Raw genomic sequence first — 25,792 nt, 5'->3', positions numbered from 1 at the left:
GAATAGAAGTTTGCACACGCAGATATACAGGAGGCGGACGAAATTCCTGACTGTAGACAGTTCCTTGAAAAAGCTTAAAACTGGTGAATAAACAAGGTGTCTGAAGGAGGTGGGATCTGCGGGGAAGCAGGTTTATCAGCAAATTTATCGTAGCAGTCCGAGCACTGATATGTTATAATACTGTCTTTCTCAATGCTCTGAAGAATTTCACAGCGGTTATGGCAGAGGCGACCACAACCCCCAGCAGATGTGTTGCAAATAATTATTCCTCTGGTTGCGAGACTGAGGCTCTCTGTGCAAACTTTCTCTGTGCAGTTCATAATACTATTAAGGCTAAGTCTATGAAGGTAAAATTTGAGAGAATATTGATGGCATATTCGAACTAACAAAAGACACTGTGTGCATTTAGATTGTCAAAATAGCGTATTTTAAGAATTGATTTGTGTTTTATTGGAACTCTAAGAGAATACTCAAAGGGGAAGATCAATTGATCAAAAGGGGATATGTGCACACTACTACTAATACTACTGCTACTGAAACATTCACTAGTTCTACTCCTATTATTACTATCGCTCCAATTACTACTTCTATCGCAACTAATTGTAAGGTTAAGAGCATTAAGATGGAAATTTCAAGAAGTATATGAATATACAGGTTATCAAAAGAATTTCACGGCGGCTATGGCAGAGGCGACCACAACCCCCAGCAGATGTGTTGCAAATAATTATTCCTCTGGTTGCGAGACTGAGGCTCTCTGTGCAAACTTTCTCTGTGCAGTTCATAATACTATTAAGGCTAAGTCTATGAAGGTAAAATTCGAGAGAATATTGATGGCAAATTCGGACTAACAAAAGACACTATGTGCATTTAGATTGTCAAAATAGCGTATTTTAAGAATTGATTTGTGTTTTATTGGAACTCTAAGAGAATACTCAAAGGGGAAGATCAATTGACCAAAAGGGGATATGTGCACACTACTACTAATACTACTGCTACTGAAACATTCACTAGTTCTACTCCTATTATTACTATTGCTCCAATTACTACTTCTATCGCAACTACTTGTAAGGTTAAGAGCATTAAGATGGAAATTTTAAGAAGCATATCAATATACAGGTTATCAAAAGAATTTCACAGCGGCTATGGCAGAGGCGACCACAACCCCCAGCAGATGTGTTGCAAATAATTATTCCTCTGGTTGCGAGACTGAGGCTCTCTGTGCAAACTTTCTATCCTGTCTTGTACAACTTTTTAGAAGCCACGGCAGCCATTTATCAATTAATAATCATAACACATAAATATCAACTTGGTACTATGTGCTAAGGAAATGGAAGGGGGTTACCCCCAACCCCGCCTTTGCCTGAGTAAAACTATTACCAGATAAAATCTCTGCTTACGGAAGGTGTTCTCCTCGGTATATCCAAAAACAAATACAGTTCATAAACGCTCAGTCTATCACCGCGTATCGCGCCAAAATTCATTTCACACAGCACCCTCCTTCGCGCAATTTAATTTACTGTAATTTATTTCAAACTTAATCCTTATTCCAAACTAAGTCACTGAATTAAATTCAAGCTCAAGCAGTGAATTAATGAATATCAAGAATCTAGGTTAAGTTCAGGTCAATTCACCAAAAGTCCACTTTTATTTATTCCAAACTAAGTCACTGAGTTAAATTCAAGTTCAAGCAGTGAATTAATGAACATCAAGAAACTAGGTCAAGTTCATAGCAAGTGAATTAATACTGGTTGAGAGCAAGCTTTAAAGTTCAAGAAATCCAAAAAAGATGTTTTCACTAGGGAGACTGAAAAGATTTAACTACTTTTCTGTATCTATTTTCACGGTTCAACGTAGCAACACTGTCGAAAATGCGGCACTGTTTTAAAACAATCATAATTTGGAAACAGCCAAAAGAGGAAATATTACAACATAGCGTTTCCAGGTCTAAATAACGAAGGATGGGTCAAAGGGACAAAAAAAAGGACAAAGATAATCCCGAGCCATTGGTGACGCAAAGGGTGTTGAAATGACATTTCTGTTGCTATAAACTCAAGGGGCAAACAGTGTTTTATTCTAGTGTTCTTAGTAGTTCAAGAGCCGTCTTACCATTAACGATTCCTATTAACGATAACGATTAGCGAACTTACAATTAACAACTTCATATACGATTTATCGTCATCAAAATCGTGGTTTCCAGGTTTATATAAACGGAAGATGGGTCCAAGGGACAAACAATGTTTTTATTCTAGTGTTCTTAGTACTTCAAGAGCCATCTTACCATTAACGATAACGATTCACCATCTTATAATTAACAATTTCATTTACGATTTACCATTAACAAAATCATGGTTTCCAGTGTTAAACAAACGAAAGATGGGTCAGGGGACAAACGATATTTTTATTTTAGGGTCCTTAATAGTTCAAGAGTCATCTTATCATTAACGATTAAACGTTGCTATTATTGAGTAAAAATATCACTTGCGTGTAAGCTCAGCCAGAGTTGACCCAGCTCCAAATGGGTACCTCCTAAAGGGAAAGATAAACTGGAAGGGTGGGCTGGTCCCCAACACCCTGTTGCACTTCCTGGCTGAAGGGCCATGAAACAGAGATCAGCACTACCGGTAGGGACTGTAAATTTCAGTGCCGTATTCTTTTTTTTTTAAGATGACCATTTTCATTTTTGCACCCCTTCCTAAAATGAGTGGAGTTTATCGCTCTGTCTCTGTTTGAAGTATGTTTTCAGAAAAATTGGGTTAAATTGTTTCCTGTTATTTCTTGTAGTGGAAGATCCGTCAGAAGATTTCGTTCGTCTTCGAGACTTTGTTGACTGCTCTCATTGTATGAAACTGGAACCATTCTCTACAGAAAATCTCAAGAAAGGATTTTCGGATAGTATGGCCACCGAAGCCCGTCTTAAATTTAAAATTAACAAGGTAAGAACGTTTACATCAAGACGGTAGGGAGGATTACCCTTGTCCAATTCAACAGTAAGTATATTGAGCAAATGTTTCACCTGTTTGTTTTGAGTGTACTAGAAATTCTCTATCTGCGATTTGTTAACGTTACCATCTTTAGCGCTAAAGCTGAAGTTTCTGTCTTTAGAGAGAAACAAGAAGAGTAAGGCAGACTGGTACGAAAGGAAAAATTAGCGCTTAGACATCTCTAGCGCTAAAGCTTCTCTCTTTAGAGAGATTCATTAAAAAAAACTTATTCCACAAAATTAGTTTTTCAAAGAAAAGTAAAGGACTCCATTAAACCAAAAATGAATCTACCAAGCCTAAAAATACCACAAATCAGCATCGATAAGTTATATCTTTGAGGAAGACACCCCCGCCCCTACAGCTCTCAGGGCAAGGGTTGTAAGTTATGTTCGGGAGGCATATAAGGTAAGGGTTGCATACTTCGGAGGGGACTCATGGGATTTGTAAACTGAATTTCTAGTGTCCTTTTTAATGTTCAAAGTGATGAGAGGGCAGCTACGCCCCTCTCCCCCCCCCAACGCGTCATGATTTCCCGAAATACATCGAATAAAAAATTTTAAGACAGCCCCCTCCCCCCTCCCCGACAACCCCTATTTTCACCAAACGCATTTAATTGAAGTTATGAGATAGCGATTTTGCTCAAAATAGTCGATAGAATATTTAATAATGTCTTTAGGGTTGACACAACCCCCCAGCGCCCTGGGATGGGATTGTAGGCTATGCCACGAGGGCATATAAGGATTTTATGGAATGTGCAGTCGTATAAGCTTCAGATGGGGTTCATTTGATTTGAAATTGGAAGTTATAGTGCCCTTATTAAGAGACAAAGTGATTTGAGAGCAACCAGCCCCACTCCCCCCCTTATCCACGACCATCTTTTCCCTTAACACCTCCAATAAAAATTTGGAGATAGCAGTTTTGTTCATCACATTTGAAGTGTTCGGAAATTATGTCTGTCAGGAAGACAACCCCCCTACAGCTCTCAGGGCAAGGGTTGTAAGTTGTGCTCTGGGGGCATATAAGGTTCTTATAGAAAGGGTGGTTGTATATGCTTTGGAGGGGACTCATTGGATTAATAATCATAATTTCTAGTGCCCTTTTTAAGAGTCACAAGTGATCGGAGCGTAGCTACAGCCCCCCCCCCATACACACACAAACACGTCGTGTTTTCCCCAGATGCATCCAATAGATATTTTGAGATGGTACTTTTATTCAAAATAGTCCAAAGATAATATAACAAGGCCTTTGAGGTTGAAACAAAGCACACCAGAGTCTGAGGGGCGAAGGTTGTAAATTATACCCTTGGGACAACTAAGGTTTCATGGAAGGGATAGTTGTATAAACTTTAGAGGTGGCTCATGTAGTTGAAATTGGAAGTTTTAGTACCGTTTTAAGAGTCAATAGTGATAGAGGTCAACTAGCTATATTTGAAAAAAATTGAAAAATAATTGAAAAAAAAACATCCGGGAAAACGTTGAGGGAAAGTTGAACTTAATCAAAACATACTATGTGTATTCAGATTGCTGATAGGGGTGTATCAGCAATATTTTAAAACGGCTTATCATATCAAGAGGAAACTTCAGGGGCATCATGAGCAGGATTACCAGTTGACGAAAAGGCAAAATGTACCTGCTACTACTGTTATTAATACTACTGCTTATACTGTTCCTACTAATTATAATACACTATTACTGCTACTACTTTTTCTACTACTACCACTACTACTATGATACTAGTACAATTAAGGCTACACGTATGAAGGTGAAAATTTGACAGAATATTGAGGGTGAATTTGAACTAAATCAAAACACACTATGCTCATGCAGATTGTCAAAAGGGCGTATCTCAAGAATTGATTTGGGTATTAAGTTGAAACTTTCGGAGAATACTTAAAGGGGAAGATCAATTGACAAAAAGGCAATATATGCATGTCACTACTAACACTAATACCACTGCTACTTTTCCCTATGATACTACTGCTAATAAACTACTACTTTAATTACAATAACTTGCAAGGCTTAAACTCTAAGCCTTAGAGTATAAAAGTGGAAAGGGCGTCAAAAGTGCAATCAATAATATTTTTGGAACGGCTTAACGTGTCAAGGTGAAACGTCCGGGGCATCACGACAGCGATGTTCAACTGACCCAAAGGCAATATGCACATGCTACTACCGCTATTAATACTGATGCTACTGCTTTTACTAGCACCGAAATTACTGTGATAATAATACTATTAAGGCTAAGTCTATGAAGGTAAAATTTGAGAGAATATTGATGGCATATTCGAACTAACAAAAGACACTGTGTGCATTTAGATTGTCAAAATAGCGTATTTTAAGAATTGATTTGTGTTTTATTGGAACTCTAAGAGAATACTCAAAGGGGAAGATCAATTGACCAAAAGGGGATATGTGCACACTACTACTAATACTACTGCTACTGCAACATTTACTAGTTCTACTACTATTATTACTATTGCTCCAATTACTACTTCTATCGCAACTACTTGTAAGGTTAAGAGCATTAAGATGAAAATTTTAAGAAGCATATCAATATACAGGTTATCAAAAGAACAAATCCACAATATCATAGCAAAGGCTAATTGTATTAAGTTGAGTAGTTATTTTGCTGTTGTGACTACTATTACAACTATACCTAAGGGTAGAAAGGTGAAATTTTCAGAGGGTAGTTCTGAAAATTTACGTTGTACCACTAACAACCTGTCATCCGTATCCAGGGTTTCAAAAAGGTATATCAGCAATAGCTCAGGAACAGTTTCGTGTGTGAAATTGAAACTTCAACGCCTGTTGTGGGGGATGTTAAACTAACAAAAAGACAATATTTACATCATAATGCTACTTCTTCTACTCCTACAACTACTACTTCTGCTACTATTATTGTTACTGCTACTACTACTACTGCTATTAAAACTAAGACTACTACTATTAACTCTACTCCTACTGCTACTGCTATATCTACTGGTGCTACTACTACTACTAATAAACTCAAGGGCACTGAGGCGAAAGAGGACGTATCAGCAATACTTCAGGACCGGTTGATGGTATTAAGTTAAAAATTTCATCGTGCGCCGTAGGGGATGTTGAAAAAAAAGGTGCTATGTGCATACTGCTACTAATGCTACTACAACTATTGCTACTACACAAGCTAAGGGTATTAAGGAGAAACTTTCAAGGAATATTCAGGCGGATACTGAACTAAATCAAAACGAACTATGATCATGTAGATTGTCAATAGGGTGACAAATCAGTATCACGATATCGGCTTACACTTTTGAGTTAGACCTTTCAGGGTAAGTTGTGACGGATTTTGAACTAGCCAGAATACACTATGTGTATAATTTTGATACTATTTCCACGGTTACTGTAACTAATAACACAAATTATGTTTAAAAACTAAATGCTGCCTTAAGATTAAATCAAAATGCATTGTGTGTATGCTGATTGCCAATAAGGCATCTCAGCAGTATCCCAAGAAAGACTGAGGGTATTATGTTCAAATTTTCGGGGCTACTTCCATTACTACTTCTGCTCTTAAAATTTAACCAAAAGAGCGTAAGTGTATCCAAGCTGTCAAAGAGCATAGATATATTTTTTTTGCGAATGGTATGAAGTTTTATTTTTCAGGTCAACTAGAGGAGGTATAAAACTAAATTAAACACTACTCTTTGTGTCCAGATTTTTAAAAGGGTGCATGTTCTTGGGCGCCCATAAAGGGGGGGCAAGGGGGATCCAGCCCCCCCCCCTGGCTGACTGACGCTGCCCTACATTTGTAATAATCAAAATATTTTTCCACAAAATAAGTTTTTCAAAGAAAAGTAAAGAGCTTCATTAAGCCACAAATAGACAGAAATAAAGTCAAATAATCTTCCAAGCGTAAAACTACCACATATCATTATCAACAAATAAATGAATCTCAAAACGAACAGAAATTAGAATAAATAGCCGAGTCAAATTCAAAACAAGCAAAAATTAACATTACTAGAGCTTACAACCCCCATACTTTCTCAAGACCAGAACATAATTTAGGCTTTACTGAAAAAACAAAGACAAATGACCGTGGATTTACAGTTTAATATACCTATGCTGAAATTTATTCCTTAAAGTCTTACATTTTTTGTATTTATTTAATTAAAAAAAGTGAAAACATTTAAAAATATTTTGTTTTCAGTAAAGCACAAAATATGTTCTGGTCTTGAGAAGGCATTGGGGGTTATCAGCCCTACTAATGTTAATTTTTGCTCGTTTCGAGTTTGACTCAGCTATTTATTCTAATTATGTTCATTTTGAGTTTCACTTATTTATTAATAGTGATTTGTGATAGATTTACGCTTGGACGATTACTTGACTTCAATTTGCCCATTTTTGGCTTCATAGAGCTCTTTGCTTTCCTTGGAAAACTTGTTTTGTGGAAAAAGCTTTTTAATTAATCTCTGTTCGTTTTTTATTGACATTGTCATTTTCATGATTTTTTTTTTTATGTCTTTTCGGTTTTTCTTCTATAAGAATCCATAGTTTGGCTTGCTATTGGTATGTTGGGAGAAACTTTTTCAACAATTTTTAATACTGAAAAAAATAGTATTTTCTAACTTAATTTTATACCTCCTCAAGTTCACCTGAAAAAATAAAACTTAATATCATTCCCAGAGGATTCTATCTATGCTCTTTGACAACCTGGATACACTTGCACTCTATATATTTACTTAAATTTTAAGAACAGAAATAGTAACAGTAGTACCCCCAAAGGCTTCAACTTAATACCCCCAGTTGTTCTTACTGTATTTCCGAATTGTTTTATTGGCCAGCGCAATAAGACACTATACTTTTTTATTTAATTTTAAATCAGTACTTATTCATATTGTATATTTGGCCAATTTCATAATAGGGGGGGGGGGGGTGGACATGCCCAAGATCCCTAAGGACATAGTTGCTGGACCGTTCTACTATGCTGAGCAAAATAGTTGTCTCGTTTAATTGGAACTCCCCCTAAATAATTCCTAGAAGTTTCACCTTAATACTCATAGCATAATTAGTTACAGTAACTGTAGTGGTAGTATTAAAAGTTTACACACAGTGCCTTATGGGTAGTTCAAAATCCCCACAACTTACCCTTAAAGGTCTAACTTAATAATATAAGTTGTTCTTCAGATATTGCTTTGTCACCTTTTTGAAAGTCCACATGCTCATAGTTTGTTTTGATTTAGTTCTAAATATTCCTTAGATTTGATTACTGAAGACGTTGTTATATGCTCTTTGGAATATTGGTTACAAAATGGCTATCCCCCAATTTCGATGAAATGCGTTTGGGGAAAAGAGGATGTCAGGGAGAGGGAGGAGCTATTTCCTCTCCATCAGGTTTGAATCTTAAAAGGAAACTAAATCTATACATTTCCAATCAAATGAGCCTCCTCTAAAGTTCACACGACCACCCCTTCATAAAACCCTTATATTCCCCCGGAGCATAAAACCCTAAAGGCCGTGTTATGAGATCATTGGACTATTTTTGAACACATGGCTATCTCAAAATTTATATCGGATATATTTGGGTGAAATATGACATGGCCGGGGATAGGGGGGTATAACTGCCCTTCCATAAATTTGACTTTTAAAAATGGCACTTAAACTTCCGATTTCCAACCCAATGAGCCCCCTCCGAAGTTTATACGACAATCGCTTCCATAAAAACCTTATTTACCATCGGGGCATAGCTTACAACCCTTGCCCTGAGGACTGTGGAGAGGGGGGGGGTCTCATCCTCAAAGACATAATATTTGGACTTTTAAACTACGCCAAACAAAATAACTATCCCGAAATTTTGATTGGAAGTGTTCGGGGAAGTGATTGACATGGGAGTAGGGGGGTGGCCTGCATGAGCTATTTTTGAAGTTTCTATGGTATTACTTTCTATAAGAAGTGCCCTGGCCTAAAAAAATAAAAATAAACAATATTTTGTGTCGAGACCGCTCTTTGTTCAGGCAGCGCTATAGCAGTGCCTATGAACTTTTGTCTTGAGATTTCAATTATACAGCATTGAAATTGCCGATTAGACCAGGTAAGCCCACCCCCCCCTAAAATTCAGCCTATGGGCGCCCATGTGCATGTTGTTAAAAATTGTTGAAAAATTTTCTGCAGCATACAAATCGTAGGCCAAACTATGTGGACGAAGCAGGCCAGACAAAATTAGGTGAAGTTAATGAAAAATTTAAGAAACCATAGGAACAATCATAAAAATATCAAAATTCCGTGGGAGTGACAGTCCTTCTCCAACCCCTCTTGCGTACGTATCAGCAACTTCGTTCTGTAATTACCTATAACACAGAATTTTTCCGGGGTGAACTTCTATAAAACTTCAAAATAGGTGGAGTTGATGAAAAATCTAAGAAACCAAAGGAGCAATTTTTTTTTTCTTGTAATTTCCTCTTTTGGTGAGAGAAAAAAAATTCTTTAGACATCTGAACTAGACCCCGGCACCGCGCCAATGAGGGAAGACCGGCGGCGGTGGGGCCAAAAACAGCGCGCCGCGCCGTGCCGCCGGTAAGATGTCGGCGGCGCGATCAATGTTGACCGTAAACATTAATGTTTTCATCAGTCTTTCTCAAATCACAGCTTAAATTTACAACAGAGTCGAGCCTATTCATAAGTTCAAAACTTCACAAGTCGCTGGCTGGAAACTGGTCTTCTTTGTTATTCATCTAGAGAAGTAGAAATCTGGTAGAAACGAAATGGCTGTGGTGTTTCAGAACCCTTGTATAATAGTTGAAGTATCTATTAGCTATATGTTCTTAACATAAATAATTATCAAAATTAGTAGTTTTTTCGTCGAGCATTAGGCCTACTGCATACAAAACTTCAAATACCGTATCACAAAATTCGTCAGTTATCCGGGTAAAAACTTTGAATATAAGTTTGAACTTAGAAGCTTAATTTTTTTCATAATGCCCTTTGCCAATATCTGCTTTGTCACCTATGAAATGGGCGACTTTGATATTGATCGTTTTTTTTTTGCTCTTTTAGATTCCTAAAAAGCCTTCCTTGTGTTAAAAACGGGCTTTAATAACAATTTAAAAAAACTACATCAAGTATAACTCACGAAAATCTTGTTAATTTTTAAATTATCAGAGGGGTTGGACAAATATGTTGTACGGAGTATTTTTACTTGGCTTCTTCCTTCTTTAATTTACATGTGTTGATTCATATTTCAAAACATTATCCAAGTGTCGAAATCTACCGTACATAAAACATAAAACAATATTTACAATACACAAAAGAACACACAATTGCAAGCAGAAATATATGTAAAACACAAAAACACATCAACCTGTCCTGCCAATTTTTTCCACAATCATTTATATTCATTTTGAATAGAATAACTTAAAATTTCACCTTAAAAAATAATCAAGCATCAGTTCCCAATGACGAAATGTGGATGACCCACCTCAGTACATGGAAGGAAAATGGAAGATAATTTCCAATCAATGTGCCAGTCTCAACCAATTAGCTTGGTCGAACTTAAATGAATTTATATAACGGACGATATCACAAAATTGAACAGCTTTTCGAAGAGCATGCATAGCAATCCAACGTAATCTTGTATGATTCGAATAGGTTTCTCAATTATAATTAAACTAAAATGAAAACATTATGGCGTTAAAAACTTTTAACTAAGACAGTGAACGTTTAGAAATTTTCCTTAGGGGTATTCTCATTGAATTTCCTTTCTTTTAAGATCGTGGCAACGCGTGACGGGAAAGCTGGTATACTAATGAAAGTCGAAATATTAGTATGTGTAAAAAAAGGTATATTTCAAAATAGTGTGGAGGGACAAAAAATCTAGGGGTCAACTGGTCGAAAAAAATCCTTCAGTCAAACCTGGAAGTCTATTCTAACTGCGGGAGGTGGCTATAATTGTCATGAATAAAAATCAACTTATCCACTTTGTGTGGACTGAGGCTGCTTTCAATAAGAAAATTCAAGATATTATTATTAATTGGATATAATAATTCCCTACCCCCCCCCCTCTGGACACCACCTTGATTGGATACCGTCTCTGCTTTCAATTGAAAAAAAATAACTTTTTGGCATCCCTGCTTTAAATAAAAAAAAAGAAAACAAAAATCAAAGTACTATCACTTAAATATAATAACTCCTTATGCCCCCACCTCTTTATACCATCTTGATAGGATACCGTGTCTACTTTAAATTAAAAAAAATAGCTTTTTGGCATCCCGGCTTTCAATAAAAAAGTCAAGGTACTATCACTTAAATATAATAACTCCCTATGCCCCCCCCCCCTCGGGATACCATCATCTTGACTGGATACCGTCTCTGCTTTAAATGAAAAAAAGAATAATTAACTTATTGGTATCCCTGGTTTCAAAAAAAAAAATTCGAGTTATGATCATTTAAATATGATAGCTCCCCCCCCCCCTCGGTATACCACCTTGATAGGATGCCTTCTCTGCTTTAAATTAAAAAAAAATAATTTTTTTGCATCCCTGCTTTCATTGAAAAAAATTCGAGATATTATCATTCAAATGTAATACCTCCCTACCCCCCCCCCCTCTGGATACCACCTTGCTAGGATGCCGTCTCAGCTTTACATTAAAAAAGTAATTTATTTAATAATTAACTAGGTCACTATATGGTTCGAACAAACACGCGAAATAATGTTAACAGCTTAGTGCTCTTTGAAAAAAAATTGAGGGTATGAGTAAAGGGGTACAAAAACAACAACAAAAAAGGCGAAATTATTCAAATATACCTCAAACTATTGGAAAACTGAGTCATAGATTCGCCGCAGCATTCAATAAGATCCAAAGAATCTAATTAAAAGAGAGCACACGCAAAAGCCAAATTAGGCCAGTAGCCTATGAGAAATCGCAAAATACCCAAGACAATGAACACGTCCCAATGGGGGGCCCTGGTTCTATCAAAATATTTCAATGGTTTCCCAGGTAATTTAATAGTATATTTTTCCATTTCCGCTTTAAATGAAAAAAATAAATATATCTTTGGTATCCCTGCTTTCAATAAAAAAAATTAGGTATTATCATTTAAAAATGATAGCCCCCTACCCCCCCCCTATAGGCAATAATTCACAACTTATTATGTATCCTATTTTGGGGGTAGCTTTCGTTTCAATCTTTAATTCCTAAACCTTGTAAATAGTATTCTATAGCTAATTTTGGTATCAAAAGACGGTTATTTTTTTTGGGGGGGGGGGTAAAATATTTTTCAGTCAGAAGATTGTATTTTCTTTAATCTATCAGGTGTTCTACAATTGAGTATTAAACATTAAGAAAATCTTATCTAAAAACAGCAAAAGAAAAAAAAAATTCTGAAAACTTTCAATTCAGCTGTAGAAACGATCTTTCTGCTATCAATTTCTAAATCATGCTGTAGTGAATGTTGTGTTCTATAATTCTATTCAACTTGAAAATAAAATTCTTGACTACGAATGATGTAAGGAATTGCAAGTGGGAAATTGGATTCGAAATGATTTAAACTCATTTCATAAAGACGATACTTTTTTTGTCAACATATGAAGAACTGTGTATATTGCAACATTTGCAATGTAATTGCATATTGCATGTGTCTGGTTTTTATGCAAAGTAACAAAAGACGAAAATTAACGAACTAGAGAGTAGTGAAGAATTATGGTATTCAAAGTAATATTTGGCAGGGAAAGTCACTGGTGATAAATCGCTAGGAGTGGCACCGTGATTGTGTGATTTTCGGAAATTCGGGGAACCAAATTTTTTTTCGGGGTGACGCATAGATTTTTGGGAAAATACTCGAAAATTCCGGGATAGTGCAAGCCCTGCTTGATTTCTAATTAGGAAAATCGAAATACTAAACCACACGAGAAGGAAAAGCTCCGACTTTGCGGTTGACGCAATAAAGAATTGCCGCAAAATTAATTTAAAGTTGACCAAACGCCGCCGCCTTTGCTGGCGGCGGCGTGCCTCGGAGTTGTGACACTTCGGCGGCGTTCGACCGGGCCTCTTGTCGGTGGCGTTCGGTCGATACGCCGGCATGGCACCGGGGTCTAATCTGAACTATTGGAAAAACGATAACGTCAAAGCAGAGGCAAGAATATATTTTGTACTCTTATATTTGTACTATATAGAAACCATTTGAAAATATGTTATGTATATTATACGCTCCACTGTGCGTCCAATTATGCTTATTGTGTCGTATCATTGATATTGCTTCTTTCATCTCAATAACTGGAAAGACTAGTTTCATTGAAGGAATTTAATTTCATTGAGATTAACTGATCGATAAGGCAAACAATCGCTCACCGGATAAACTTTTTTAAATGAGATGATAGAGCTATAGAGTGATTATCAGTTTCATCTGACTGCAGTGAAAATCTTAAAATCTTAGGTGCGCACATGTCCACTCTTGGGGGTGAGATGGAGGCCAAAGACTTCTACTGGGTCCGGGGAACGAAATCAAATTGGCCCTTTTGACCAATTTCAAGTAGAGGTGATTCCCTGCTTATTTATTCCTAATTCTCCTGTGTACTTGGATATCCGACCTGCGAGTAGTGTTCATACTACTACTACTAACAACTCACCACAGCGCCAAGCCGCCTGAGCTCCACACACCTACGCACGCTCCTTCATCCCAATCTATTCAGGGCCTCCCTTTTTACACCTGCCCACGAAATTCTCGTTTCCTTTAAATCTTTCTTTATGACGTCCTCCCACCCAGAGTAGTATTCATATGTTACGGTGAATGTCTGAAATCTAGTCAATGTCGACATTCACCGGTAAATGTTCGAAATTCCTTTTTCTCTGCTTCGATTCAATTAGCTTTGCGAGTCAGCTTTTTCAGTCTTATGCAACCTATGATGGTAAAAATTTAAGTTAGGTTAGATTATGTTAGTTTGATTAGGTTAGGTTAAGTTAGATTCTGTTAGATTAAATTTGGTTATAGATATCAGATATGGGTTGAAAATCTAACTTAAGCTAACCTAAACCAACCTAACCTCGTCTAACCAAATCTAATCTAACCTAATGTGTCATCATCAAACCTTGCATTAAATTGAAAAATTTGATTGGCAACGCTGACTAAATCCAAGGAGAAAGAAAATGTATTTCGGACATTCACCGGTGAATGTCAGAAATACATCAATGTTTGCGCATCAAGGTGTGATAGCCGGTAGCCCTGTTGACCTATGTCCTTAATTCTGTCGTATGTTGCAATTTAAAAACTAGGGAAACGATTTGAGGATAGTGAGTAATGAATTCATGCTTCTCTTTTTTGTTAATGTCACAAAAAGTAAATAATGCCCTGACTCAAAAACATTCAGTTTTTTTCTTGTCTCCATATTTCTCTCAAAAGAACCAGTCTGGTTTTGAAAAGGCGGCGTTATTTATCTCCCCTGAAAATGCATTTCCATGTCTGTCTAAATTTGTCGCTCAGCCGTAAGGAGTTTTTCCGCCGTCCAATTGTTAGATAACAAATATTTGTTTGGACGGCGGAAGCAGAATTATTATCTAACAGAAATTGTTAGCTAACAATTCGCGGAAACATGATATTGGGTGGGAAATTCAAACAAAAATTATGATACAGATAAGTTGTTGCAATGAGTTTATCTTAGCATGATAATACCCAACTGACGTCAAAGCTTTGAAATTCAAATAATAGAATATTTCAAAATGTTCATATCTTATAGAAAATAGAATGTAACTATTAATGCCTGCAAGTGAAACAAAGGCACAAAGCATTTTATTAATTGGCAAAGTATATTGAATTTAGGCGAATATATTGAATTTAGACCTAGTTAAAAATTATAATTTCATTGCACAAGTGAAACCTGTCAGATTTTGACATTTGAAACATCAAATTGCTATGACTTTTAAGTTGTCCATATCTCTTTCTAGCGACTTGATTTACGTCCTTTTTGACACAGTAAAACTGAGGAATCAATTTAATTGATGAAAAATATATCTTGACTGAAGGTGCAAATCAAAAGGAATTTTCAATTTAGAAGAAAAGTATCCATTGCCAATGAAATGTGGGGGGGGGGCAAACTGACATTTTTAAAAGTGTAGGCAGGTTTCAATTTCGTTGTTTTTCTTTCTTTCTTTTTTCAATGGAAGAATTTTTTTTTTGAGAATACCAGAAAAGATATGTCTCAAAATTTAGAAGGGGAAGAGAAGAAAAATGAAAAATAGTAATAGTCCTTGATTCTTTATCAATATTGTAAGTGAAAAAGTACACATCCTGCTTATTTTTCAATATTTCGCTTTAGATTCCCCAACAATTTCCTTCAACAAGTATTGGATTCGTTATAGAAATCCTCTAACAATGTTGGCTAACAGTTTTTAGTTGGATGCGGGAAAAACCCCTTAGTTTACCCAAACTATTAATTAACTTGGTTTCAACCTGTAGGGCTATTTTTATTCTCCAGAATGTTGTATTCTTATTTCCATTTCTTCTTCAATTTCTTCCATTACTTATTTCTAGTTCCTTATTTCTTCTATTATTCTCCTTCTATTTCTTATTTCTTCTCTTCATATTTCTTCCAATCCTCATTTCTATTTCATGTTTTTAAGAATAGGGAATAACGGGATTGGCTTGCAAAATGTGTTGCAAAAATAAAGCAATTGAGTTAAGTATACTTTTCAACAAGGAATTGTGGCAAGGCCGTACCCAGAGGGGGGGGGTTAGGGAGTTTGGACCCCTCCCCCGAAATGTTTGTTTGACTCGTAAAAGCGTAACAAAAATGGATCTAAACAAATTTTTTATGCGTCTTTTGAGTTTTTTTGTGTAACCCCCTCCTCTTCCGAAAAAAATCTTTGAGTAAAACCCCCTCCGAAAAAAAATCTTTGAGTAAGACCCCCTCCGAAAAAAAATCCTTGGTACGGCCTTGAATTGTGGAACATCAATTTCTCTTTTTCTCTTTGCCTTACCTTTTCATTAAAGAGTCTTACCTTTAAACCCTCAAGCTCATATTCAAAACTTGTTTTGTGACTATGACCGAGCTGTATCAATCAAATAATCAAGTTTTGGTGGTATGAATTTAACGTTTTGCCAACAACTAATTAAATGAGTTAAGAAGCTGGCATTAATTGCTGAGCTAAATCGAATTTTAAACTGATATCTCTATTCGTTTATCCACTTATCAACTAATTAATTTGATTCTATAGAAGAGTTAATTCTGAAATTCCTTTCCCTGTAGAAACAAATAAGACGTGTCTATGAAATTCTTCGATTGAGAGCAACAAACGTTCATGACGAAGACGAGTATAAAAAATTCCGAATCACTGTCAAATCGAGACTAAATATCCCTTTTCAGGTAAGAAAAAATTTAATATTACACCTTAGTGGTAAATTCAATATGTCCTTAGTGTGGAATATATCCTCAAGATCGTGTTTTTTTGTCATCCATCTAGCGCCAGACAAAAGTAGGGCGTTCCCGATCGGAGTGAGAAGAGATCAAAAGGAAGGATTAAAAGGAAATTCGAACTTCGTGGGAGGGTTCAATGAGTGAAGCTTTTAACAGGGGAGAGGAGGAGTGTGTGCAGCTGTGTTGGCCTCTGGCCGCTTGGTGCTGCACTGAGTTATTATTATTAGTAGTAGTTAAGCCCACATTATTGGTTGAATTGACCTTGATAAGAACAGACACTAGAGGATTACTACAAAAAAGTCCCTCAATTTTATCACCAGCTCACTTTGTAATTGGTAAGTGTACGTAACACTTAGCCAATCATGTGAGGCTATACAAAGGTCGGCTGTAGTCCATATTTCTCTGGACTATTTTTGCGATCTAAGTTGTTCCGATAATCATAAGGCTGGAGGACCAAGCTGAAACTTTCGGTGAAAGTCTTTTTGGGAGGAGTAAGGAAATTTATAGTGTTGTGTTTAGGGGAAGAAGAGAATACGCTTTATCCAGTTCTTACAAAAGTATATTTGCTGTGAATAATTAATAATATTTGTGAAATATTTGATTGTTTTGAATAGAGACCAATTATAAATGCTCTGGGCCATAGGATCATATTTATCATAGCCTTGTGTATCATTTGTCACGTATACTGATAAGAATTTTTCAAGAAAAAAATCGTTCTGCCATTACCATTAAAATAGGTCTCAGCAGGCTCACGTCGAAATTTTACCTTCTTCCTTTTAAGTTGTTCATGGAATTTATCTCACTAAAACACGTTGTAGTTTTGCTGATTAGTTTGATATTTACATTGCTATAGTCGACCAGACAGTAGTTGGCAACCCTGATTGTACAGCTTATTTTAAATAAGCAGTTAACTAATGTCCAGGCCACGTTATAGTCACACTTTTTGATAAAATCAAAATTACGGACGACTACAGTCTCAATTATGTACGCTGTTCGTAATTTGTTGAGTTGAATATTGTTCAACTTTCAAGCATAAAATTCTTGACTGACCAGTCAGAGTGGAGATTTAAGGTAAATTTTTAGAACTAGAAAAAATTGAAACTTAGAACTGAAGTTCTTCTTACAAGACTCTGACAAAAGTTAAGAAGACTTGGTATTAGTAAAGAATAGTTGGACAAAAACTAGTGTTGGTGTAAACTCTTTAAACTAATTTCTTGTAATTTGAATTTCCTCCTTCTTTCTGAAAAAAAGTGTGGCGCTAAAATCAAGAAAATGGAATGTCATTCCTAAAATTTGGCTTTTTTTATCGACAGATGTGACTATAATTTGGCTTGGGCATATCATTTCCCCGGAAGCTGCTAACTTCTAAATTTAATGTTGAATTGCAAGTGCACCCTAAATGAGTCTAGCGCTGCTAGTGGATGGTTTCGGATGAGTCCTTATATTCTGTTACCATCATAAGCAGTTTGAAAATATTTGTCTAGCATTGCTAGTGGATGGGTCCGGATTAGTCCCTATATTCTGTTACCATCATAATCAATTTGAAAATATTTGTCTAACACTGCTAGTGGATGGGTCCGGATTAGTCCCTATATTCTGTTACCATCATAATCAATTTGAAAATATTTGTCTATCACTGCTAGTGGATGGGTCCGGATTAGTCCCTATATTCTGTTACCATCATAATCAATTTGAAAATATTTGTCTAGCACTGCTAGTGGATGGGTCCGGATTAGTCCCTATATTCTGTTACCATCATAATCAATTTGAAAATATTTGTCTAGCACTGCTAGTGGATGGGTCCGGATTAGTCCCTATATTCTGTTACCATCATAAGCAATTCGAAAATATTTGTCTAGCACTGCTAGTGGATGGGTTCGGATTAGTCCCTATATTCTGTTACCGTCATAATCAATTTGAAAATATTTGGAGTAGAATTTTATGCTTACAGTAGTTGGTGAGAGGATAATTTTCTCTAGATAAGTATCTTTATCTCGTGTTCTAGATCCAAAATGTGTCTATGGATATGCGAATTAGTTTTAAAATTGTATAATTAATGATGACGATGAAGGAAAATAGCTGCCAGCGGTGAGGCTGCATTGAAACTCTTTTAAATATGCAATTAAATCAGGCTTTCATTACAACTAATTGCAAATAAAAATAAAATTACAAGACAAGACACTGAATTTGTTATTAATTAAAATTAATTACAGTTAAAAATATAAAATTTAATTAAACTAATTAAATAGTTCTTCCTATTTCTATTTGTTTTTTACGAAATAAAAATCCGCTTTTGACATTCCCTTTTATTAACAAAGCCTCAAAAGGCTTCCGAAAAAAGGCTTTAAGTCTGCTTAATTTTCCATGCGTTACCTTTTCACTTTTTGTGGCCCGTCACACACTACAAATTTTCAGGCAGTGACACCAAACCTATTATGCTCCATGTGTCAAAACGTGGAGAAGTCTCGAGTAAGTTTATTGATGTCTCAAATACAGTATCGGAGCTGGATTTCGGGGGACGGGGGTGACAATCGTGAACTAATTTTAAAATCTTCTAATTAATTATGATGGTGAGGGGAAATATGTGCCACTGGCGGTGCTTTTTTCGGAATATGGTCATTTAACCTAATTAAAAAGGACCTAACTACTGACTCCATGTACCTCCTACGTGTTGGGAGTAAATAGTTCCCATCTTTTCTTTTTCTCAATAAAAGTTGACTTTTGGCACTTATTTAAATTTAATTATCAAGCATTTAGGCAACTTAGTCCTGTTACAAATATTGAAATCTGCAGTAATTACTTTATTCTTAATTTTTATATATTGATATAAACTTGATCTATATACTTCACAATTTCCGTTGAATTAGATGCCTTTTTTTTGGCCAAAGCCTCAAAAAAGTCAGTTTTAGGTCCAAACTTTCAGTAAGAGGTCTTTCAGATAGATATGAGAAGTGAGGGGGATAAGTACTTCACCGCTCAAGTTCTCGCCTTTTGATTTGATTTTTTTTTTCTTTGAGAATAGTACCAAATGTAATGCTTCGTTCTTTATCCACAGAAAGTAGAACAGCAAATGAAAAAATTGGAAGGAAAAAGTGTTAGCGAAGAAGAAATCAAAGCCATAGTAGACTACAAGTCAAAAGAAGAGAGATTAGAAATGCTGGACAAAGAATACAAACAACTAGAAGAGGAATATAATCATGTCATCTCACGCTTAGAAAAATTTGTGGATTAAACCAGGATTCTAGTTTCAAGGGGGGGGGATTGAGAAGAAATGCATCTTTATTATTTTGATTTTCAATAAACTATTCATTTAAGTGAGTTTCATTTTAGTTAATTACTGCATGATGTCGTTTTCAGCATAACAGAAAATGAAAATACAAAAGAGAAACATTAAAATTTAAAACAGTTCTAGTATCCTTACTTCAACGGTGACTGGCGTTTACCCCCCTCCCCCCCCCTCTCGTGGAAAATAAGGCTTTCAAAATTTGAGAATTTTATTGGAGTTTTGTTTTTTTTTCCGTAAGGAGAAGGAATTTTGGTACTTGTATATTATGCGCCACTCACTCAAGTTATACGCTGTGTAAAACTTGAGAACAAACCGGTTTCTTCGTTAGTTTTTTTCAGCTTAGTGTGGGACAAGACAAACACAAGTGACAGAATAAATGGTAAATATATAATTTGGGCTATATATTTGCAAATAAGGGGGGGGATAAAGTGTTTGGACAGTTTGAAGTCATAAAACAATTTTTACTTCATAATATGCAAAATAACTGTACCCAGCAAATTTTGCCTGCATACTCGCTATGTTTTACCCCCCCCCTCCGTTAGATGGTAAATATATAATTTGGTCTATATAATTGCACATAAGGGAGGGGGTTGAGTGTTTGGACAGTTTGAAGTCATAAAACAATTTTTACTTCATAATATGCAGAATAATTGTACCCAGCAAATTTTGCATGCAGACCCGCTACACCTTACCCTCCCCCCCCCCCCTAATGTGCAAATATATAGCCCAAATTTGTTTCTGAAGTACCGAAGAAATCGGTTTGTTCCTGAGACTTACACAGCGCAAATTTGAGTGAGTTGTGCATAATACACAAGTACCTAAATTCCTTCCCCCTACCAAAAATAAAAAAACATAACTCGAATAAAATTCTCAAGTTTGGAAAACCTTATTTTCCGGGGGGTAATTTCCACGGGGGGGGAGGGAACGCCTAGAACCACTTCAACGAAGTTCAGCCAGGACTGATAGTTAAAATAAAGTGAGCTGGTGACATTCATTGAGACGAAGTAAAAATAATTAAATACACGCTTTCAATGCTTGTCTTGCCTTTTTGGCAGCTAACCTTAAAGACCCTTTTGTAGAAGGTTCACCAGTATTGTCTTTTGGTTTTGTAATATAATTTGTTGAATCATTTTTAATTATATTTGTGTATAGAGCATTTAGTGAGTACTCCCCTTAATCTATTTGAAGAAGTATGATTTATTTTGAGTCTTAATTTCAATTGATTCCTCAACAAGCTGTTTTATGCCTAAGTTACCACTAATGAGAGAGTATTTTTCAAAAAGTATTGTGTGGCTGGGGTTATAAAAATAAATAACTACTTAAAGCAGAATCAAAGGAGCTATTAGCACTATTAGAAATTAAGGCTTTGTCTGTGTAATATATATGCTGTTGTAGGCGTTTTCTAAATTCTAATGGGTTCTACCAAAATAGTAATTGCCGCAGTCACATGGTATTTAATAAATCCCTTTTTGGCGAATAATTGGGGTTTTATCTTTACCAGAGTTTAAGAAATTTGTGATTTTAAAACTATTAGTGAATATTCCATACAGATTATTTTATTTGCAAACATTTTTTAAATTTGTTGAGATTTTTGGGATTATATTTGAGGGCTAATCGGCAGCCTCACATGGTAAAAGAACTTTGATTTTACGGGAGTGTCTTTTTAGTCTACGGCTAATTGTATCAAACAGTTCGTGGTAACGAACTGTAAGTAAGGAGCGACCCGGCTCAATGGTAACCGAAACTCTAAAAAATGGAATTTTGATACCAAGAGATACATCAAAAGAATCAGATTTTAATTCTGATTTCAAATATATAAGTTTCATCAAATTTAATCTTACTTATCAAAAGTTACGTGCCTGAGAAAATTTGACTGATTTTCAAAAATAGGGGAAAAGACCCCCTAAAAGTTACAGAAGCTTAATGAAAATCACACCATCATATTCAGCATATCAGAGAACCCTACTGAAGAGGTTTCAAGCTCCTATCTACAAAAATGTGGAATTTTCCATTTTTTGCCAGAAGAAAGATCACGGATGCGTGTTTATTTGTTTTTTTTTCCCCAGGGATAATCGTATTTACCCAGTGGTCCTAGAATATCGTAGGAGGGCTCATTGGAACGGAAATTAAAAGTTCTAGTGCCCTTTTTAAGTGACCAAAAAAATGGAGGGCAACTAGGCCCCCTCCCAGGCTCATTTTTTCTCAAAGTCACCCAATTAAAATTTTGATATAGCCATTTTGTTCAGCATAGTCGAAAATCTAATAAATATGTCTTTTAGGATGGACTTTTAGGAGGACTTAAATCCCCCGTAAGTCCCTTGGGAAGGGCTGCAAGTTAGGAACTTTGCTCATTGCTTAGATATTTTATTGGTTATTGTGAAGTATACAGACATTTTCAGGATAGATTTTTTTCTGGTGTGGGGGGGGGGGCTGGAAGAGGGGGTTACTCGGGAGAATATTTCCGTGGAGGATGTTTCTTTGGGGTAAGGGACATTTCTATGAAGGGGGCGTCGGATTTCCAAGCGTTATTTAAAAAACGATCAGAAATTAAATTAAAAAAAAACAACAAGTCTTTTCAACTGAAAGTAAGAAGCAACATTAGAACTTAAAACGAGCAGAAATTATTACTTATATGAGGGGGTTGTCCCCCAAGTCAATACCTCGCTCTTTACGCTACAGTTTTTTTTTAGTGCTTTCAAAAGAGCTATCTATTCTAATTAAACGGCATTAGTGATTCAGGGGTTTGTGAATTAAATTTTTTTTTAACTTTTAAAGTAAAGAGCGTGGTATTGACTAAGGGGAGAACCCCATCATATACATAATAACATATACGTATTAAAAAAAAACAATGAAAAAAACAAGCGATACGGCTCAATAGTAATCGAAACTTTTAAAAACGGAATTTTGATGTCAATAAATGTATCAAAAGAATGGGCTTATAATGCTAATTCTAAATATTATAAATTTTATTAAGTTTAGTATTACTCATCAAAGGCTACGAGCCTGAGAAAATTTACCTGATTTTTCAAAGAGGGGGGAAACATCCCCTACAAGTGAAAGAGTTTTAATGAAAATCACACCGTCATATTCAGCGTATCAGAAAACCCTATTACATAGGTTTCAAGCTCATATCTGCGAAAATCTGCAACTTTCTATTTTTTGCTAGAAGAAAAATATACGAATATAGAAGTTCGTTATGTAAGTTAATTTGTAAATTACGTCAGAACCAAATTTAGAGACAACCATTTACCAAAAGAAAAGTAAATTTTTTATGCAAATTTTGTTTACTTATTCAATGACGGTGAGCCAAAATAAAAGCTGCATCAACTAAAAAACGATCAGAAATTAAATAAAAAAACAAGTTTTTTAAGCTGAAAGTGAGGAGCGACATTAAAACTTAAAACGAACAGAAATTATTCCGTATATGAAAGGGGCTGTCCCCTCCTCACCACCTCGCTCTTTACGCTAAAGTTTGACTCTATCTCACAACTTTATTTTTTAAAACAATAAAAAACTTTAGTGTAAAGAGCGAAGCGTTTAGGAGGGGACAGCCTCTTTCATATACGGACTAATTTCTGTTCGTTTTAAGTTTTAATGTTGCTCCTTACTTTCAGTTTAAAAAACTAGTTTTTTTTTATTTAATTATTAATAAAAAGAATGGGATTCCCGTTTCCAAAAAGTATATCTCTGATAAAAATTCGTTTCTGCTGTAATGTGAGAATCAGAGCAAATGTTCAGGGCAAGATCAACGGGAGAAGTTGCAATTGCTCTTTCAACTTATGGGGGGTGATTTGATTTAAAACAAATATATCTATTGTTTGGCATTGATTTTCTGTAGATAGTAAAATTCAGTTTATCAATACTACTACTAATTAACGTATATCTAAACAGTATTTTGTTTTTAATTATTATTTTTTTTTTTAGTGGGTATCTGGATGAAGGAGGAGCGTCCGCAACTATGGTGCCTCAAAGAAATTGGCACTGCAGTGACTTTTAGGTAGTAGAACAGTTGTAGGAGTTTTTTTTAATTATTATTATTCTTTTTTGAAGTGGATACCTGGATGAAGGAGGAGCGTCCGCAGCTATGGTGCCTCAAGGAGATTGGCACCGCAGTGACTTTTAGGTAGTAGAACAGTTGTGGGAGTGTTTTTGAATTATTATATTTTTTTTTGAAGTGGATACCTGGATGAAGGAGGAGCGTCCGCAACTATGGGGCCTCATGGAGATTGGCACTGCAGTGACTTTTAGGTAGTAGAAAAGTTGTAGGAGTGTTTTTTAATTATTAGTATTCTTTTTTGAAGTGGATACCTGGATGAAGGAGGAGCGTCTGCAGCTATGGTGCCTCAAGGAGATTGGCACTGCAGTGACTTTTAGGTAGTAGAACAGTTGTAGGACTGCATTGCACCTTTTATATTTGGACAAAAATACACCTCCTTGAGGAGAGGTTTTGTAAGAGTAGTGACAGTATTATTGACTTCCCATTTAATTGTGCGGTTCAAGTATTTAGATTGCATTAGTATCCCTGTGAGTGCTTTTCGTTAGCACCTAACTCCTTTTTTCTCAGTACTCCTCTAAGTGTCATTCATGTTGTACATAAGTTGACAAAAATCCTTACTGTAAGCAAATAAAAGACGAATGCTATGATATCATGTGTTATCATTAAGTAAAAAAAAGTTTTTCTACTGAAAGTAAAGAGCATTGAAGTTTAAAATGGATGGAAATTCTTCCGTATGTGAGGTGGGATTGCCCCCTCTTCAATAACTGTCTCTTTACTCTAAAGTTTTTTAAGTACTTTAAAAAAGGTTCTTTTTCTAATTACACGGCTCTTGTCTTTCAGGACTCGTTCTTAAGGAATCGGAAAAAAGTTTGAACGTTAGCATAAAGAGCGGGGTATTAAGGAGGGGGCAGCCCCCTTATATACGGAATAGTTTGTTCGTTTTAAATTTTAATACTGCTCCTTGCTTTCAGTAGGGAAGACTTGTTTTTTATTTAATTTCTGATCCTTTGTCAAATAATCCTACGAAGCATGCCCCCTCTGCCCGTGGAAAATCCTCTCACAGAAAAATTGTAAAGAAAGTTCCTCCCGCGTAAAATTCTTGCCCCAGGAAATTACACCCGGACAATTTCATCCTTGCTGCGAATTCCCCAGAAAATTTTTTGCTAACGACTCCGCCTGAAAAACACTCCTTACCAAGCTTTCATTTGAAGTAAGACTATTTTTTTCTTATCGTTTTTCAGGTCATGGTGGATTCCCTACTGTGTGGAAAGGATTTCCCAGAAATATCCTCCCAATGGATAGTTTATCCCGCAGAAAATTTCCTAATGGAGATTTTCTCCTGGTGATAATTCCCCCATTGTTAATTTCTCTCATGGGGAATCTCCCCTCCCCACGTAAAATCCCCAGAGAATTCTAACTCCGCTGAAAATCTCTCCTGGACAATTCCCCCCAAGGGCATCTCTGTAGGTAAAATGGAGTCGCCAATGAGAAACTAAGACAAACTAAATGGAGTCGCCAATGAGAACAAAGAGAATTTCGTATTCGAATTCTAACAAATACCCACCGTGAAAAATTTCCCCTGAAAAGTTCACCCCCGATAACTTCCATCCCAGTGGGAAATTCTTCCCATAGAAAAATGTCGTTATACTTCTCAGTTACAAATACCATATGTAAACAATGGGCAAATCTCATAACTTCTGGCCCTTCCTTCGGGGCACTGGGGGGTCATGTCATCCCACAAAACATAATTATTGGACCTCTTAGCTACACTGAACAAAATGGCTATGATACAATTTTGATCAGACAACTTCGGGGAAAAAGAGCGTGAGAATGAGGCTAGTTGCCCTCCATTTTTTTTTTTTTGTCACTTAAAAATGGTAGTAGAACTTTTAATTTCCGTTCAATTGAGCCCTCTCCGAATCTTCTAGGACTACTGGTTCGAAACGATCACCCCTGTGAAGTACAAGGAAACAAATAAAATAAACACGCATCCGGGATCTTTCTACTGCCAAAAATACAAAATTTCACATCTTTAAAGATGAGAGTTTGAAAACTCTACCAAAGGGTTCTCTGATATGCTGAATCTGATGGTGCAACTTTCAATAAGGCTCCTTGACCTTTTGAGGATGTTTTCTCCTTTTTTGAAAA

At 36.0% G+C, this 25,792-nt stretch overlaps 1 protein-coding gene across 1 annotated transcript in view; it reads left to right on the top strand.

The window, feature by feature from the left end:
* Hat1 (histone acetyltransferase 1) overlaps positions 1-19,636 on the top strand; it is a 67,539-nt gene extending 47,903 nt beyond the window's left edge. The window contains exons 9-11 of the mRNA XM_089101797.1: positions 2,782-2,933; positions 16,194-16,310; positions 19,417-19,636. Of these exons, the coding sequence (XP_088957923.1) occupies positions 2,782-2,933; positions 16,194-16,310; positions 19,417-19,593 (446 nt within the window). The 3' untranslated portion in view covers positions 19,594-19,636. The remainder of the gene's footprint in view (positions 1-2,781; positions 2,934-16,193; positions 16,311-19,416) is intronic.
* Positions 19,637-25,792: the final 6,156 nt, after the last annotated feature.

Source organism: Artemia sp. Qi Xiang Cuo, chromosome 15 (assembly GCF_049724085.1).
Source record: "Artemia sp. Qi Xiang Cuo chromosome 15, ASM4972408v1, whole genome shotgun sequence".
NCBI classification, from domain to species: Eukaryota; Metazoa; Arthropoda; class Branchiopoda; order Anostraca; family Artemiidae; genus Artemia; species Artemia sp. Qi Xiang Cuo.
The sequence above is the reverse complement of the archived record's forward strand: the minus strand, read 5'-3'. Positions and strand labels throughout refer to the sequence as shown.